Source organism: Paramisgurnus dabryanus, chromosome 24, assembly GCF_030506205.2.
Source record: "Paramisgurnus dabryanus chromosome 24, PD_genome_1.1, whole genome shotgun sequence".
Taxonomy (NCBI): Eukaryota; Metazoa; Chordata; class Actinopteri; order Cypriniformes; family Cobitidae; genus Paramisgurnus; species Paramisgurnus dabryanus.
Window position 1 is genome coordinate 17105666 of NC_133360.1, and position 17722 is coordinate 17123387.

Below are 17722 nucleotides of genomic sequence, written 5' to 3' on the forward strand. Positions count from 1 at the left end.
CGCTTCAGTATTTGATTGACAAGACAGCTGACTTGGTGGTTGCCTAGCAATATAAACAGCCTTGCATTTCCAAGCGTTTAAAACATGATTTAGCAATAAAGGGCTTGTTTGGTTATTAAACACGTCTTGTTTGGTCATACAGTTTGTTCATGTAGTGATTAGAAAACTAAAATAGTCTAAAATAGAAAACTAAAATCCGTCTTTTTTGTCCACTTTTAACCACTTCTGTCCTGATTACTGTAAGGAGATGGTCTTAGGAGACTGTGGGTGAGTCCTTCTGGTTTCGTTTAAACACGAATGGAAGAAATGATGGGTTTATATGAACGTGAACTAATTAGGGCTAGTCAAGAGGACTCAGACTAGTCACCAAGAACAAATCCTAAAATGTCTGTTGAAGGGGCGGAGTGGGACCAAAAAATCTACCGGGAAATAAAAAAAGGTCTCGTATTTGTAGTTAAACTAGGGTAGGGGTCGGCAACAGGCAGCCCGCGGGCCAAGAGTGGCCCGACAGCAATATTTTCTGGCCCGCCGGATTATTTTGGAAGTCCGTTTTTTTATCAGACTATTTTTATTTTACAAAAACAGTTTACAAATATGGCCCCTATCATTCCTTCATTCGTTTTTTAAAATTAAAACCAAAAAGAAAATAAAGAAAAACGACTTGTTTTGTATTATTTATTTACTGAACTAAAATGAAAAAACAAATAGGCATAACGACTCGTTTTCCAATTTTCTGATTGTGCACTCAGATCAAAAATAGAAAAAATGAATAAAACGGGTTAACACTCATTTTAATTTAACACCTTAGCAGACATACCAATGAACAGATTACAGCTGCTTTAATAATGGTTTGAATAGCAACCATGCTCTCAGTCTCATTCGCTTACAGTCCGACTTTTGAATTTTTTCATTATAACTTATTTGGAATCAGGGTATCTTCCGTTCATTACATATCCATTTTAAAAACAAAAACGAAAAAAAAAACATCGAATTTTTATTTATCGTTTCCATTTATAAAAAGAAAAAAGAAAAATAGGAATTGATACATTTTTCTAGTTAGCTTCTCATTCTTACTGAGAAAATTCTTAAGGGCCGTTCTCACGAATAAATTAATAAAAAATGTCGTTACTATAACACGACTTGCCTTGAGACTGTGTTGACTATAACGTTAATTATATTCACATTGTAACAGACTTTATTTTAACAATAAATATATTAGCGTCCACACCACCGGACGATAACGACAAATTTATGCAAATCACTAACCTTCAAAGGCATATTGCATATTTCCTGTCATAAAAACTTTTGCAATTGTTTACATGTCATTGAATGTGTAAAGCTACTGTTCTTGTTGCGTTTACACATCGGGTAACCAGCAGATGTCCTCAACACACTGCGTTTTACGTAACTGTAAATAGTAGTTTGTTTAATCTAATATCTTACATTTTGGCGTAGTTAATGTAGTAAAGTAAAAAGCATTAGGTATTCAATTTCACAGTAACTGCATCAGTGCTGGGTACCTGATGTAATTTTATGTAATGGACCTTAGCTTCTTCATAGTGGCATCTGTCATTCAAATTGCTCAGTGGTAAAGCATTGCTTGGTAGAGCATTGCAAAGGTCATGAGTCATGAACCCAGGGAACACAAATATTGATAAAATGCCTTATAATGCACTTTGAAGCGTCTACCAAATGCATAATTGTAAAAGTTTATTAGTCATAGGATCAGGGCCTGAAGTTAACTTTTTTGACCACCAGCCACTGTGGCAGGTGGATTTAGAAATCCACCTGCCACAGAGACTTTTTACCAGCCAGTTTATTTTTTTGCCTGAATAGTGAATGATAACACTGTCTTTATTGTATGAATTAAATGTAAAAAAAAATTTAGAGCTACAAAAGTGAATTTCTCTTTGTCTTATGTTGTTTGATTAACATTAATGACACAGACTTAAGTAGGTTAATAGAGGTTACTGTCTCTTTAAGACCAGCACAGACTGGTTTTTGACTCTCTAATACATACACTTAAGACATAAAGAAATGTTTTATTAGAAAAAGAATACTGTTGAGATCATTTTGTTTATATGTGCCCTGTCAAGAGCAAAAAGATTTTATGTACGCTTGCTTTAAGGAACGCGTCTCTCCGATGTGCCCTATTGAGTCCCCTTAAACCCGCGCACGCATACAGAGACGGAGGGGGCACAAACTGCGCACATAAACGCCGCACATACTGTACGTTGTTTTTCATTACTCTATTCGCAAAATGTATGTTAATGTACTACAGTATAAGGCGTAGTAGCGCAACTCTCTCTAAAGTTTACACATCAAGAGTTCTGATCCATCACAGCAGCACTACTGTACACATCTGTGCAACTGTGATTATACTGTAGCCTATGTCAGCATTGCATTCTCATCCCATCTCACCAACAGTTTAATACTTACTCGCACATCCAAACGTAGTCAGAGAAGTGCCTCATCTTCTTTCCAATCGCATGAGCGTTGCGAAACAGCAGTCACATCCTCTCAATGAATCACTCAATTTGCATCAGTAATATGCGCTGGTTGATAAGAAATGAGCGGGTGCCGCCTGTTACGAGTCATTCAAAAATATTTTAATGATATTCAGGCCGCGGTCAGTCGGTCGAGTTTAAAAACTATTTTGAACAATTGCGGACGCGTTAGTTGAAAATGTCGGTCGGGAGTGGGTTGTTTATACAATGACCCGCATATCACTGATTCGCATTGGCTACCCGCCAATGTGGCTGGTAGATTGACAGTGTTACCCGCCAATTGCAAAATCCACCCGCATTTGGCGCGTGGTCGGGTGTTAATTTCATGCCCTGCATAGGATAATTAATCATGTTAATGATTAAATCTGCGTGCCCTGCTAATAGTCATTGGAAGTCTTCGCTTCCCTCATCTCAATAAAGGGCCATTCACATTATAACTATAAAAAATATTGTTTAAAAATATTTTATATTAAAGAGAATTATTATGAGTGCAGTACATTACAAAAAAACTCATTCAACTGGCAAAAGCAAATAGTTATTACTGATGATGATTGTGTCCATGGCTGGATCTTGGGAGGTGATGAGGTGGGTTATCTTTTATACTGATCATGAATTCCAAGCCACTGGCAAATTGCGGTCATCATCTATGTGGCAGTGACTTTTCATGCTGTTCTCTGCAAAACCTGCAAACATTCATTGCAGAGCATTTTGGTACGCCCATTAAAAGGTATGCAAAAAATGATGATTCATATGATCATTAAAAATCATAATGATTACATCTGTGTGCCCTGCTAAAGTTGCAATTTCCGTTTTTGCTCCCCCCAACGGTAACGTTTGTAAATGCTTAGTTGAAAATTGGAAAATAAAGCATTTTAATATTTTCTTTTTTTAATCTTTACAATTTAGTTTTAAGATGTAAGACTGAAAAACTAAATATAGAAAAATGTATCAATTCATTTTTTTTAAAGCAGCTTTCAATTTTTTTCATTTTATTAAAGGAAACGATAAATGTAAATACGATTTGTTTATTTCGTTTTTCGTTTTTGATTTTAAAACGGATATGGAATGGACGGAAGATACCCTGATTATTCGGGTATAACACATTGATAAATAATAACTGATAAAAAAATATTTGCACTAAATGCTGCACAAAACTCTTCCACTAGCCTGCTCGAGAAAAGCCGTAGCCGCGCTGCGATTTCCCCGCTAATAAAAGCATCCCCATATGCCACCGGATGTCAGTGTTGTTGCAAAGTTACAATTGCTCTACTTTTTAGACTAAGCCTTTGTGTACATCCAGCGGTTGTACTCTGCAATGTTTAGAAAGTAATCCTCCTTAAAATGTGCAGCACACAATCAAACATTTGGGCTGTACTGTTCTGAAACAGTGTTGTTAATAAAACCTAACCACTGGTTTCTTAATGTTTACTCTGTTGGAATGCCAACCAAAGTAGTTTTGCAACGAAACACAGCGTCTTCTCGACATGGCGGAAACAAAAATACTACAGCGTGATTGAAAGTTACACCCTTTATCTTTGTGTATATATGAGGGCGGTGTTATGAAAATGTTCAAACCAGTATGACGTCTAACTGCATGGGCGTGTTAAACGAGCCGTTTTAGGTGGGAGTGGATGAGGCTTTACGTTTAAAAAGAATATCTCTTTGGATTTGAAACTTTAATTTTTGCAACTTTACAGATCTTTTATGTGCACAGACATCATTTAACACTCTAAAAACAAAGGAAAACATGCAATCTGACAATATGACTCCATTAAACACAAGTAAATGTACGTATGGTACAACCACACTGAAACGTAAAAATACACACCTATTCTCATGAGATCACGTTGGTACCTATAACACTGCAGGAATGCTTCATCTATTTTTGTTATGTGTTTTCAATATTTAAGTTTAGGCAATATGTAAGTGTTCGTGTGTGTGTGCGCCTATGTTGAAAGACCTATCGGGGGACAGAGGCTAATCAGCGGGACTTAGGCACAATCTTTAATAAAACCAACAAAATAATTATTTGCAGACAATTCAGATTTTATTTTAATACATAACGATTGTAGTCTTTCGTGTAGTAGTTTAAAAAAAAATACTGGCTAGGGCTGAGATTTGATCTAATCTTAAAAAAAATGTGGGATTAGTCTTTAAAAAGACTGTTGGGGCTTTGTTGTAAAGGACGGGAACGGCGGCGGCCATGCACGATTCATTTGCAGCCTGGACGCGGAGGGGTGTGTCTCTCCTCCCTGCTCTGACTGCAGCGTGAGGCTACTGAAGGCCGGGGTATACATTTTTTCCGCGTCCGACTCCCGTGCGCACGCGTCCGTGCAGCTTTCCAAGTATACTCCCCGCGGCTACACACGGATGGGCACGTTCGACAATATACGCAATACAAATGATTTCTTATTCAAATTATTAGTCTAACAGGCTGTCAGGGCAGCACTGGTTTGGGGACATTGAGAGACTGACGCGGCCGCCTGCGAGTTTTGGACGGGAGGGGATCACGGCACTCGCTGCTTGTTGAGCAGGTCCAACTGCAGAGTGATTCGTGCTTTAGAGTCTCCAAACAGCGCAAAAGTCTCAAAAACACCACTAAATGTCTCTGGATTTGTCGCTTTTGACAAAAATAGTTTTGTTTGTGTTATAATCAGTGCTTGAAATGGGGGAAAAAGGTGGCGGTACTCTCTTTGCATTGTCAAATCATGACATTTTTACAGTGAAAAACAAAACTTGGAGATATTGCTATTACAACAACATGTTATTGTTATTAATTAACAATATAAATGTATTTAAACATGTTTGTGTGAGCGTGGCTGCGTGCGTGCGTATTTACAAAGACAACATTTTCTTTTTAGAAGTTGGTCATTAATAAACTTAATAGTCTTCAAGTTTGTTAAGATGGTGTACAACAATTGCATCTAGATGTTAAACAACCAAGAAAACAGCCCTGATCTTGTCTTTTCAGTCATATTTCGATATGGTTACAAGACAGCAAACATAGTAAATAACTTCATAAGAAGTAGGCCTACACTTGGGTTTTACAGTTCAAATCACTTCCATTTTAGACGAAATATTGACTGTTAAGGTCTATGTTAGCAGCGAAAATAGATCTGAGAATCCAAACAAAAATGACAGCATAGCGCGTCTCACAGCAACACTCAAGCGTGGTTTGAATGATTCAGTGATTTGAACGAATCGGTTGAGTCAAAGATTCAATGACCCATTCACAAACATCCGTCTCATTCTTGATGTATCGGCCGTTTGAACGATTCGCTTGAATGAACGACTCAATGACTCGTTTAATAAAACCGCTTATCACCTGTTTTTCCGCGCTCACCAGTCCAAACACATTTTAATTTTTTTTTCAGGAGTTATGTATATACAAAATTATAACTTTTGATGACAGTAGTTTAGTGATAAAAAATGGAAAAAAATTCAGATTATATTTTTCCCTCCCATCCTGTAGTCACTCGCGCCACCCAAACCAACCCCCCCACCCGCGATAGTGTCCCCACTGGTTGAAAACCACTGTGTTAGAGCTTTCTCTGAATTTTCAGTGCAATTGATAAAATAGGATCGCCCAACTTTCACACTCTTGCAAAATGAATCTACGGAGATCAGTCGCTTTATATTTATCAATGAAAGGCTAAAAATAGCGCGGTTCACCGTGTGTTCACGCCAGAAGTCAGAAAAGACGTAAAACTTGTGTTTACTACCTCAGATTAGATAAATGGGCGGAGAGAAGGCGGTCGCGTGTGGCTGTTCGAACACATTCAACCACATGTGCTTTTACACAAGCAAAAGCAATCCAATCGAAAGGGTTTTCGACTATCTCTGAATGTGGTTGAAAGTGGTCGAAAGTGGACAAGCTCAAAACTTTTTGAACATCATTTACACCTGGCATTAACGTCGTCCAGTTGCGATCTGATCGATGAAAACCTATGTTAATGCCAAGTGTAAACAGCCTCTAAGTGACGATTGTATGAACAATTGCCTAGTTTAGGTCATCTTTTGGTGGACCACTGGGGGGGTTGGACCACACTTTAAGAATTACTGCTATAACACATTATGCTAACAGCATGTTATTAAAACTATTAGCACCATATCTCACGTAAAAATGCACAGTTGTTTTTTCTTCCAGTGGACGAGCAGAGTTGTGACATTCCTCCTAAAGTTGATAATGCACTCATCATCTCTAAACCTCAGACAGTGTATTCATCTGGATCCTATGTAAATTACAAATGTCGAACACATTTCACAATGAATGGGAATAGTAAAGTTGAATGCCACAATGCAAAGTGGGAGAAAGCACCCACATGTGAAGGTGAGTTTTCATTTATGCTGGTTTTCAAAGAACTCTTCAGGTAGAAAGCAAAGCCATTCTAGTGCACGAAAATCAGATGTAAATATTTTATATGGAGATACAGCACAATCCAATTGAGGAAGAATTTATTTATCTTTTCTCCTTCATCAATAGCTTTTTACAATCAAAATGTTGCCACTGCTTATTTATTTAATATAATAAACAAGATGTTTGTGTTGTTTTATTGTAGTTAATATAGATTCTTTAAAAATCATTTTTATTTTTTCCCATTTATTGGTAGCTTTTTGTTTAAAGCCTCTTCGGATAGTGAACAATGCTAGACTGATTGATAAAATCCAAGGTGAGAGAAAATATTCACATGGAGACATAGCCCACTACGAGTGTTTTAAGGATTATGAATCTAATGGAGAGACCATTGCTAAGTGTGATGTACAAACCTGGATTTACCCAGAATGCATTAGTAAGTCTAATTCACAAAACAATTTTATATACTGGAATTTTGTATAATGTTTAAATTAGTGTAAAGATGTATTACACAAACACAGAGCCGGCCCTAGACCTTCGGGGGCCCTAAGCACAGTTTGGTCGAGGGCCCATTTGACCGTTTTAAGTAAGGCCTAAAGAAAAGAAATGACTACCTTATAACTATACTGTACATATTATATCTATCTAGTTTTTTTAAAATGTCTATTAAATTATGTTTTAACTATTCTATGTATACTGTATATGTTAATTATCTTTTTTTACGTTGCTGGTCCTGAGTACGTATTTTGTTCTTATGTGGCAACATGTTGCCTACAGAATGATAATAAAAGATCTTGGGGTGGTCCCAGACAGGGATTATCTAAAGCCAGTACTCGGCCTTAGTTTAATTAGAAAACATAACTAATTTTAAACATGCCTTACTAAAAACATTACTTGTGTTTATTTTGAGGCAAAACAAAGGGCACTGTTGTATTCTAAGATATGTCAGTGCAAGCTTTTTTCAATTTGGACAGCTCTTAGTCTAGGACTAGTTTAATTCCTATCAGGGAAACTGCCCCCTTGAGTTCTTGTTCCAGTTGTGTGAATGCAGTACCAGTTTTAGCCACAAGTTTTGCGATTGCAATACCAGTTTTGGCCACAATCCTAAATGCTGTTCCTTTAATGTTTTCTACATAAAAGCATCTTATATAATGCAAAGAACATTCTATGAAAATATAACCTTTATATCTTTTATTTTGACTGAGTAAGGTCACATATTGAAATCAACCTTTGATGCTCCCAAAGACACCTTAGCCTACTTTTATTTTAGTCTAGGACTAGTTTAATTCCTATCAGGGAAACTGCCCCCTTGAGTTCTTGATTTGAGTTTCATGTTTGATGTATAACAGGAAAAATATGATACCACTGAACTGATTGACAGTGCAGTGCAACGGACACACACTGATGGACTTGCTGAATAAAAAGACTGATAAAAGTTATTTTCACTGACCATCAAAGAAACATTTTTAATTGAGACCAGAGTTTAAGAGGCACAAACATCAACCTATATATAATTTGAATGAAACAGAGTAAATAGAATGACATTTAAATAAAATATTATATAAAATAATAAATAGAACACTTAAATGTTTAAATTTTTCAAATAAACAACATTAACAATAATATCTAAAACACCACAAACAAGATTAAATGTAGCTAACATTAGCTTTAACAACCGCCTCACTATATATTATCCCTTACTTAAATAGCATAACAAAAGTTAATAGGCTTGTTTGAGATGAGCTAAATCTGCACATAACCGATCACCGGTGATCAGGGCGAGATGCGTTTTTCAACTTGTTCTTGACTTACGACATTCATATTTTTTTTATTAATTCCTTTAAACTTATGTATTAGTGTTGAATTATTTTTAATATGAGCTGTTTATATTTCACACAAAAAACGAATTTATATTACCACTAGACTTAGATTACATCCCAACATTTACTAAGTAGCCTTTTCCAGTGATGAACAGTTCACCTTTGTGGATTCTCCTTATAAACATCTTAATGTTAATGCATTTGTTGGTATTTCAGTTGCATCTATTTAATCCGCGATAAAATACGCGAACGCGATCTCTTCCATTGCTGATGTTTGCAGTCCACAACACAGCGAGATTCATGAAGCGTCTGGCTTGCCTACAGTTTTTTCACTCCTCCCCTTACTACAGCCGTCTGCTCTCGTCTAAATTCCAGGCAAGGCAAGCTGCATCTCAAACAAGCGTAGTCTGACAGACAATGATCAGGTGATGAGTGACATCATAGGGTCAGTCAGGGTCAAGATTAGCGGGGAACTCGCCATAATTATGAACTAAATAAATAACAACTGTGCTTATCATGATGACTGATAAAGAGTGCTGTTGATCAATTTCTTTTAATTTATTTTATGTTTCTTTTGATGTATAATTTTATTTCAACCACTATAGCTGGGAGTGACTCTAGGGGGCCCTCTGCTGGCCACGGGGGCCCTTTGCAATTGCAAGTGTCGTTTAGTGGCTGGGCCGGCTCTGCACATACAGCTATTGCTATTTTAGATGTAAATTTCAATCTTGTTGCCCAGTCTGTGAAAACTCAGCTCAAGTCATTTTATGTAATTTAAAGGAACGGTATGTAAGTAATTTATATCAATTAATCATAAAATGGCCCTGATATGTCACTAGACATTAAGAAATCATTTTATTTCAAATACTTATATCACAACAGTGGTCCGGCCAGGACATTGTCATTTAAAAATTGGAGTTGCAGCCCTCAACTAATGTTTATGTTGTCATTTTGTGTATTGGCCACCAGTTGTGTGATTGCAGTACCAGTTTTAGCCACAAGTTTTGCGATTGCAATACCAGTTTTGGCCACAATCCTAAATGCTGGTCCTTTAATGTTTTCTACATAAAAGCATCTTATATAATGCAAAGAACATTCTATGAAAATATAACCTTTATATCTTTTATTTTGACTGAGTCAGGTCACATATTGAAATCAACCTTTGATGCTCCCAATGAGACTTTAGCCTGGATTTCACCAGGCTAAAGGTCACATATTTATATTGAACAAATTCTACATTTTCATTACAGAAACAGCTCAGTGTACCAAACCAATAAACTTGCAGTTTGTGACCCTGTTAGATCAGAAAAATTCATTCAACAACTTTGAAGTTTTAAAATACAAGTGTGATAAACCGTATGATAAAATACCAAACGGAGCTTTGATTTGTAAAGATGGAAAATGGAACGGCACATTTGACTGCACAAGTGAGTTGTCGCAAAATTTTAAAAATAATGTTTACATATGATATATGCTGCATATATGGTACTCTGGAATCTTATTTAACATTTTTATTAAAAGTAAAATATTGAAATTTAGCTAACAAATTATACATGTGTTTTATGGTGTTATATGGTGTTTAGGCAGCATTTGTCCTCCACCACCTGTGGTTGAAAATGGAGACTTTAACGTTGTGTGGAAGATAGGTGAAGTTATCACAAAGGTATCGTACTCTTGCAACTCTTATTATGTTGTGGACAAGCAAAAGAGTGATTACAGTTGTCAGAATGGGAAATGGGAGACCCCTCCAAAATGTCTGAGTAAGTCATCTGTTTACAAATTATTCTGAATCTCATTATGAAGTTTTACACTGTTTGTCTTTGTCTCTCTTATAGAGCCTTGCAAAATCACACCTGAAATTTATCAGGAGTACAATATAAAACGCTTATTTGATTCCTACATTAAGCACAGTACTGAAGAAGTTTATCTTGATTGTAATGATGGATGGAATGTTGGAGGTACAATCATCAACAGACCATCATATTCAAAAGCATGGTGTAATGATGGTGAGCTAAGAATTGAAAAGAAATGTGAGTACAGTATAATCTTCTCACATTTTAAACCAGTTAGTAGTTTATGCATCTGATCGAATTTAAATCTTTTACTGTTTTGAACATTGGGAAATGTTGTTTTTAATGTAATAAGTTTGAAATTACCACAATGAATAGTTTCCATTATTTTATTTAGGTAGAGAAAAAAACTACTTGGGATAAAATAAACCAAAGAGGAATCACTGAGGTAATGCATCCTTGAAAGTTCACAATGAATTTTAGATAATGTTTTATTATTTAATGTAATGAAAGTGACACTGATCAGATTTTATTGGATGTAAGAAGTAGAACTAAAAGCGTAATGACATTTTCTCGTCAATTTAATGACGTTTTAATGTACTTAAAGCTGCGATCCATAACTTTTTTAACTTTAGTTTGAGATGTTTGATATGATTTAGCAGGAAACGTTAGATCTTCATTATGTTTCTTTTGATTGCTGAGTTAGGTGTGTAATTCACCAAATCCAACCTTATTTTTTCTTAATCACTGACTTGTTAATAACTAATAAACTAAAATATGTCCATAACTCCTAGCTGATAAAAATTTAAATATTCATCAAAATGTTAACTGTAAATACTGTTTTAAGGTATGAGAACAGTAGGTTAAAAAAATTAAGTGTGTATTTGTAGCAGTTTTTAGTGTGTGTTACTTGTTTAAAAATATTGAATATTACTAATAGTACTAATACTAAATCAAATAATTTATGAATGATTGCACCTAATCCAAAATACATTAGGTCATGCCCCTCTCCTTCCTCTTTATGTAAGTTGAAGAAACCTGCAATTTAATGTTTCAGACATGAGAGATGGCAATAAAAAGGCAAAAGTTTCGGACTAGTTCCAATGAAATAACAACTGACAATTTTTACTTTTTAATGTATTGTTGCAGTGTTTATAATACAAAAGTCAGTCATTATACACTATACTGTCAAAAAGCACCGTCCTTCGGATGAGACGCTAAACCGAGGTCCTGACTCTCTGTGGTCATAAAAAATCCCAGGATGTAATTCGAAAAATAGTATTTATGCGGGTGTTGCCCGGCATTCTGACCAAACTTGCCCATTGGCCTACTAATCATCCCCTCATATACTAATTAGCTACATCACTCTGTCTCCTCTCCACTAAACAGCTGATGTGTGGTTGGCGTACTGGCGCAATATGGCTGCCATCGCATCATCCAGGTGGATGCTCACATTGGTGGTGGTTGAGAAGATTCCCCTTTCATATGTAAAGCGCTTTAAGTGCTGCAGAAAAGCACTAAATGTAATGAATTATTATTATTATATATTTTTTTATAAAAATGTGCCCTCATAAACTTTAATCAAAATCTGAAAATGTAATTCTGCCCCCTTGTGGCGATCATTCTCTGATGACGTCACCTAGACAGCTTGGGCGGGAACATTCTTTAACTTCGCCCCCTCCAACTGTCAGTCTGCTGCCAGCTATAAATGAAACGCCTATTTTTTTATATTCAATCAAAGCACAGTGGAAAAACCATGCCCACAATTTTCCTCAAGTAAAATTCTGTTTTACTCGGAAATACGTCCACAACACGGAAGTAGGGTCGATCACGACTTCCGGTTCACAGGGACTTTAAACATTTTCCTCAGTTTCAGTATTCATCTCTATTAAGCTGTTATATTTATGATGTATGTTTATCTCCTGTGTTCAGACCTAAAGATCTATGATGTATTCAGAGAAAATGAAGATGGACAGACACACAATGTTCCTTCAGTCTACAAGCTTATGAAAAAGTGAAATGATTTAATAACATGATGTTTCTGAAATTCATGCTAATATGTTATTGCTTCAGAATAAAGCTTTACATTCAAATGATGAGTTTCCTTTTTATAATTCATCTGCTTTCTCCCATTTTATTTACACCACAAATGCCATAAAAGTTTCAGAGCTTAATTTTCATAGCTCCATTATGATAATTTTACCTATGAATAAAACTTCTATAGGCAAATGACACACATTATATTATCCAAGAGAGCTACAAAGATCTTTGACCAAACATTTATTTAACTTGACATAGAGTGAATGCATGTGACCACATCACAGACTGATCTGAGTTTGCCCAGACAGCAGAGAAACATTGCCTACATTATCAAATACTCTTTCATTTTGCTGATTGTCTATGATTTATTCAGATCAACATTTTTTATTAAAGATTTTCCAGTAATACAAACACTAACAACCCAGATAGCACACGTACTTCGCGGAGACCTCTGCTAAATATCGCTTCATCTTCTGTAGATCGGCTGCGAACATTGAAAAGTAAGACGTCTGCACAGGGCCGGAGTGGGACTCATTTTCAGGCCTGGAGTTTCATGCCTTAGACCGGCCCACTTTAGTTCACGAGTCACGACTGACTATTAAAAAATAATATCTTTAAACCCTCAGTAGTATAAGACTGTAGTAGTGCACTGTTTTCTGCAGCCTTGCAATTCACTGTATTCTTCAAATATATAATTTCATATTCCGTGCAAAAGCAGAAAACAATTATAATTTTTGCCATAATCATGCAGCCCTACCATAAGACCATAATATTACTAAAGTAAACTTATTCAAAAACTAAAGGAAACAAATGTGTTTGTGTTTTCCTCTATATTTCTATTTCAAAAAAATGGTGAGTCTTGAGATTAACTGTTGGGTTGATAACGTTTGGAAACCCCTGATATACAATACACAAGCAAGATTTATCAAGTATGCATTGGAAACAAATGGAAAAAATCTGTATCTTATTTTTTTTGTACTTAGATCATGTCTATTGCTAAATAACGTAGGCCTACATTGTGTTAAAAAAAAAGAAAACATCATGGATATACTTTTGAAACTACTTTTTTCAAATAAACTAATGAGTTTTGCATCAAATAGATTTTTGTTCCTCGCAATAAACGATGAATAATGACTATTCATAGAGAATTCATCTATGACTTGGATAAAAAATACGTTTTGTAAATTCTTTTCCTTTTAGAGGCCACCCCGTTTGTATTAAGACGCGCTCAAGTTTATTTAAAATATAGACGCGCGGCCGGCAAGCGCACTCAAAAGACGCGCTCAAGTTTATTTAAAATATAGACGCGCGCCCGGCAATGTTCCCTCTAATTTTTTTCAGCACTGAGCAAATTCTTTTTTTTCTGAGCGCACATTTTTAGTACTGTGAGCAATTCGCAACCACACGACCTGCCGAAAATGACCACGAGCTTGCGTTAACCATAGGAGATTCAAAGAGATGACAGTGTAGCGTGTAACGGGGTTTAGTGTATACACACGTATAATGTTCAATGTGGGCCTGTGTATCAGAAGAGAAAGGCACGGCTACTGGAGAGAGGAGAGCAGTATGACAGGTAAGTAAAAGATCAACACAGAGTCTTGGTTTCTGATTATTTGTAGATTTATATTGAAAATATTAATTTAAGAAAGTGTTTCTCTTTTCTGTATCTTGCTTAAGGAATATAAATCTCAAATACAAGAAACAATATGCAATAAATCCCAATACTCCTCTCTTTGAAATTTACCAGGTACCTGGGTTTAGCAGATTGAACCGTTCAACTCAAGCTGAAAATCAGTTCTCATATACTACAGAGCAAATATATAAATAAATAAATAAAATACTTGTAAAAGTGTAACACTGTTTCATTTTGTTTGTAATCCAAATTAATGATTCACTTAAATGACTCAGTTGGGTTGAATTCATGAATCAATTGACTCGGTTCAAAGGACCGTTCCTTTAAATAGTTTAAATAGTTCAGTTCAAAGTAAGTGTCCTTTGAAGAAATACGGAAAATGAAGTTTCAGCGAATTCACGTCCTAGTAGTTGTCCGAAACAAAAAGGAAAAATATCCTCCTACCAGTTCTGATGAATTCAAAGCACAGTTCTGGTTGTCTCGCCTTTTTGTATACACCTTCAGTATATACTTAATTGTCTCGCGTGTCCAAGATGGAGCAGGAGAACTTTAACGATGTTCGCAATTCTCACAAAAAAACCCAGCCTTGTAAAAACACAAGGCAGAACAGTAATTAATATTCAATTCAACAGATTTATCAATAAGCATAATGTAAACATTTTAAATAACAACCTAACTCAGGGTTTCAACACTTATTGAACATATGTTATTTTTTAATCACATTTACGTTACTTGACTGTTAACTTTCAAATGTAAATAGCTTCAGCTCGTTCGTTATCAACGGCCAATGTAAACAAACTAATAAAACTCGTAGTTTGCTGCCAAATTTGCAACACTTATGCCATAATGTCAAGTTAATATTTAGAATATAACTCACCAAAGCATAAATTTTAACTTCTTATTTAAAAGAAGAAGTTCATTCGAAGTGTTTTGATGCTCTGTGATTCTAAATCTGCCTCCGTTCTAATTCTCTATTTTGCTCTCTCCTCACTCTAGCGACAGCTTTTCCAAGTTATCACATCACTTCAGGAATCCAATAATTTGTTTTAAATCACTGTTTTGAATCACTTTTTCCTCTTAATAAATATTTTAGTTTCTTGAGATCGCCCCGTGCAGCTGCTCATCTGACTCGCTCTCACTTTGTGCTCGTGCTGGAAGCGGCACCTGTGTGAACTGAATGCGCTGCTACCATTGGCTCATAAAAGTGTCTGTCACCGTAGCAAGATCAGCGATTGGTTGAAAGTTTCTTCTCCTTCTAGAACACTCGCCTTCACTCTCTCTTAATTCTTTTACAACAGCAAATGCATCAATGTTTATGTGCGGTCTGAAAAATGTGCGCGGTCTGACAAATCTATTGCGCGGCCACTTTGACTGGCCTGCGCGGCCGCGCACGCGCGCAGCTTAAAGGGAACATTGGCGCCCGGCAAGCGCACTCAAAAGACGCGCTGAAGTTTATTTAAATATAGACGCGCGCCCGGCAAGCGCACTCAAAAGACGCGCTCAAGTTTATTTTAAATATAGACGCGCGCCGGCAAGCGCACTCAATATAGACGCGTCTGAAACAAATCTCGTGTTCAAGTAAGCGCTTTGAAAACCAGAAGACAGCGGCACGTCCTGCGTTTCCCATGCGTTTTAGATGTCAATGAACCCTAATGCAAGAATTCTTCCAATAAGTGGTCGGGACTCGGGACACAATCAACTTAAAGCGACGGGGACATCTCTCACCCGCAAATACGCGTCATCCCGGTGGCATGACAACACCAGCCCTCGTGGCCAAAAAAAAACAGACCGGCCCACCGGGAATCCTCCCGGTTCTCCCTATGGCCAATCCGGGCCTGCGTCTGCAATATCTCTGCAAGACGTCTTGGCGAAGTCTTGAAACATTTGAAATTTTTACGAGCTGCATGCATCTTCTGGAGATCTTGAATCCGAGCAAACGCAGACGAATCAGCTGACCTCAATGCTCAACTCATTTCTTATTTCTTGTTTAATTGTATTGAACACAAACTAAAGATAAAAAACCAGCTGCATATAATTTGCCAGTTTTTTAAGAGTTTGGCATTTATTTTGCATTCATAAAATATTATTTTTATATACCCTACCTCGTATCACGTGTAATATAGAAACCTAATATATGAAATTGTCACAGGTGACGTTTTGAATGAACGACGGGCGGAACCCGGCTTCCACATTTCATTTCCGGGGTTTCCCCAAAGTCAAAATTAAGCCTGATTGCGCGCAGGTGGGGATAATTTGCACAGCGGTCGTTGGCAGGCTGACGAGGAGAAGAGTCAGTGCATAAAAGGACCTTTGTAGACATCAAACGGTGTGCTTGTGGTGTACTTTGTCTACGCTGTGTTGCTGCTTTGCAGACGGACCAGGCTGGTTGGATCGTGCTATTGGGGAAGAGAGCAGAAAGGGACAGTCAGTTGACGAAGGGATATTGAGGAGTTTCATCAGAGAAGGAGCGAACACAGTGCCATCAAGATCGTAGCGGATAACAGGTGGACAAACTAAGCGTGAGTGACAGATGCGGTACTTAGCTGAGCAATACTTGTACGAAGAATTGTTTTGGTGTGTTCCTTTGTGTTTTTGAGGTCCCTGGCCCCACTGGAGAGGACAGCGTGGGTGAGCCGCGGGTTGACCGGAAGTACGGACGGAGCACTTGGTAGGAAGCACCGTTCGCTAATAGAACAGTGGCCCTGTGGGGAAACGGAAGCACAGGTGAGCCAGGGGAGAGAAATCAACACGCCGGGCCTGTGAATGCCCACCTCCTACTCTCATTGGCGGTCCAAACCTGTTCTGTGCTTATAGCAAATATCTACCTGTACAAGTGAAGCTCTGTGTGTGTACGAAGATCCCCAGTGCTGTGAGTAACGTGACCTGTAAAGTAAACCTGTTCTGTGCTTATAGCAAATACCTACCTGTACAAGTGAAGTTCTGTGTGTGTACGAAGATCCCCAGTGCTGTGAGTAACGTGACTTGTAAAGTAAACCTGTTCTGTGCTTATAGCAAATACCTACCTGTACAAGTGAAGCTCTGTGTGTGTACGAAGATCCCCAGTGCTGTGAGTAACGTGACCTGTAAAGTAAACCTGCTCTGTGCTTATAGCAAATACCTACCTGTACAAGGGAAGCTCTGTGTGTGTACGAAGATCCCCAGTGTTGTGAGTACGTGACCTGTGGAGTAAACCTGTTCTCTGCTTATAGCAAATACCTACCTGTACAAGTGAAGTTCTGTGTGTGTACGAAGATCCCCAGTGCTGTGAGTAACGTGACCTGTAAAGTAAACCTGTTCTGTGCTTATAGCAAATACCTACCTGTACAAGTGAAGCTCTGTGTGTGTACGAAGATCCCAGTGCTGTGAGTAACGTGACCTGTAAAGTAAACCTGCTCTGTGCTTATAGCAAATACCTACCTGTACAAGGGAAGCTCTGTGTGTGTACGAAGATCCCCAGTGTTGTGAGTACGTGACCTGTGAAGTAAACCTGTTCTGTGCTTATAGCAAATACCTACCTGTATAAGTGAAGCTCTGTGTGTGTACGAAGATCCCCAGTGCTGTGAGTAACGTGACCTGTA

General features: G+C 37.3%; 2 protein-coding genes across 4 annotated transcripts in view; one reads left to right on the top strand and one right to left on the bottom strand.

The window, feature by feature from the left end:
- LOC135729547 (complement factor H-like) overlaps nt 1-12567 on the top strand; it is a 35301-nt gene extending 22734 nt beyond the window's left edge. For both annotated transcript variants that reach the window (XM_065247280.2, XM_065247274.2), the window contains exons 13-19: nt 6655-6837; nt 7118-7297; nt 9932-10108; nt 10265-10441; nt 10517-10711; nt 10869-10919; nt 12404-12567. In XM_065247280.2, the coding sequence (XP_065103352.1) occupies nt 6655-6837; nt 7118-7297; nt 9932-10108; nt 10265-10441; nt 10517-10711; nt 10869-10894 (938 nt within the window). In that variant the 3' untranslated portion in view covers nt 10895-10919; nt 12404-12567. The remainder of the gene's footprint in view (nt 1-6654; nt 6838-7117; nt 7298-9931; nt 10109-10264; nt 10442-10516; nt 10712-10868; nt 10920-12403) is intronic.
- LOC135729598 (uncharacterized) overlaps nt 1-17722 on the bottom strand; it is a 548602-nt gene that overhangs the window by 500433 nt on the left and 30447 nt on the right. The gene's annotated exons all lie outside the window — the stretch shown is intronic.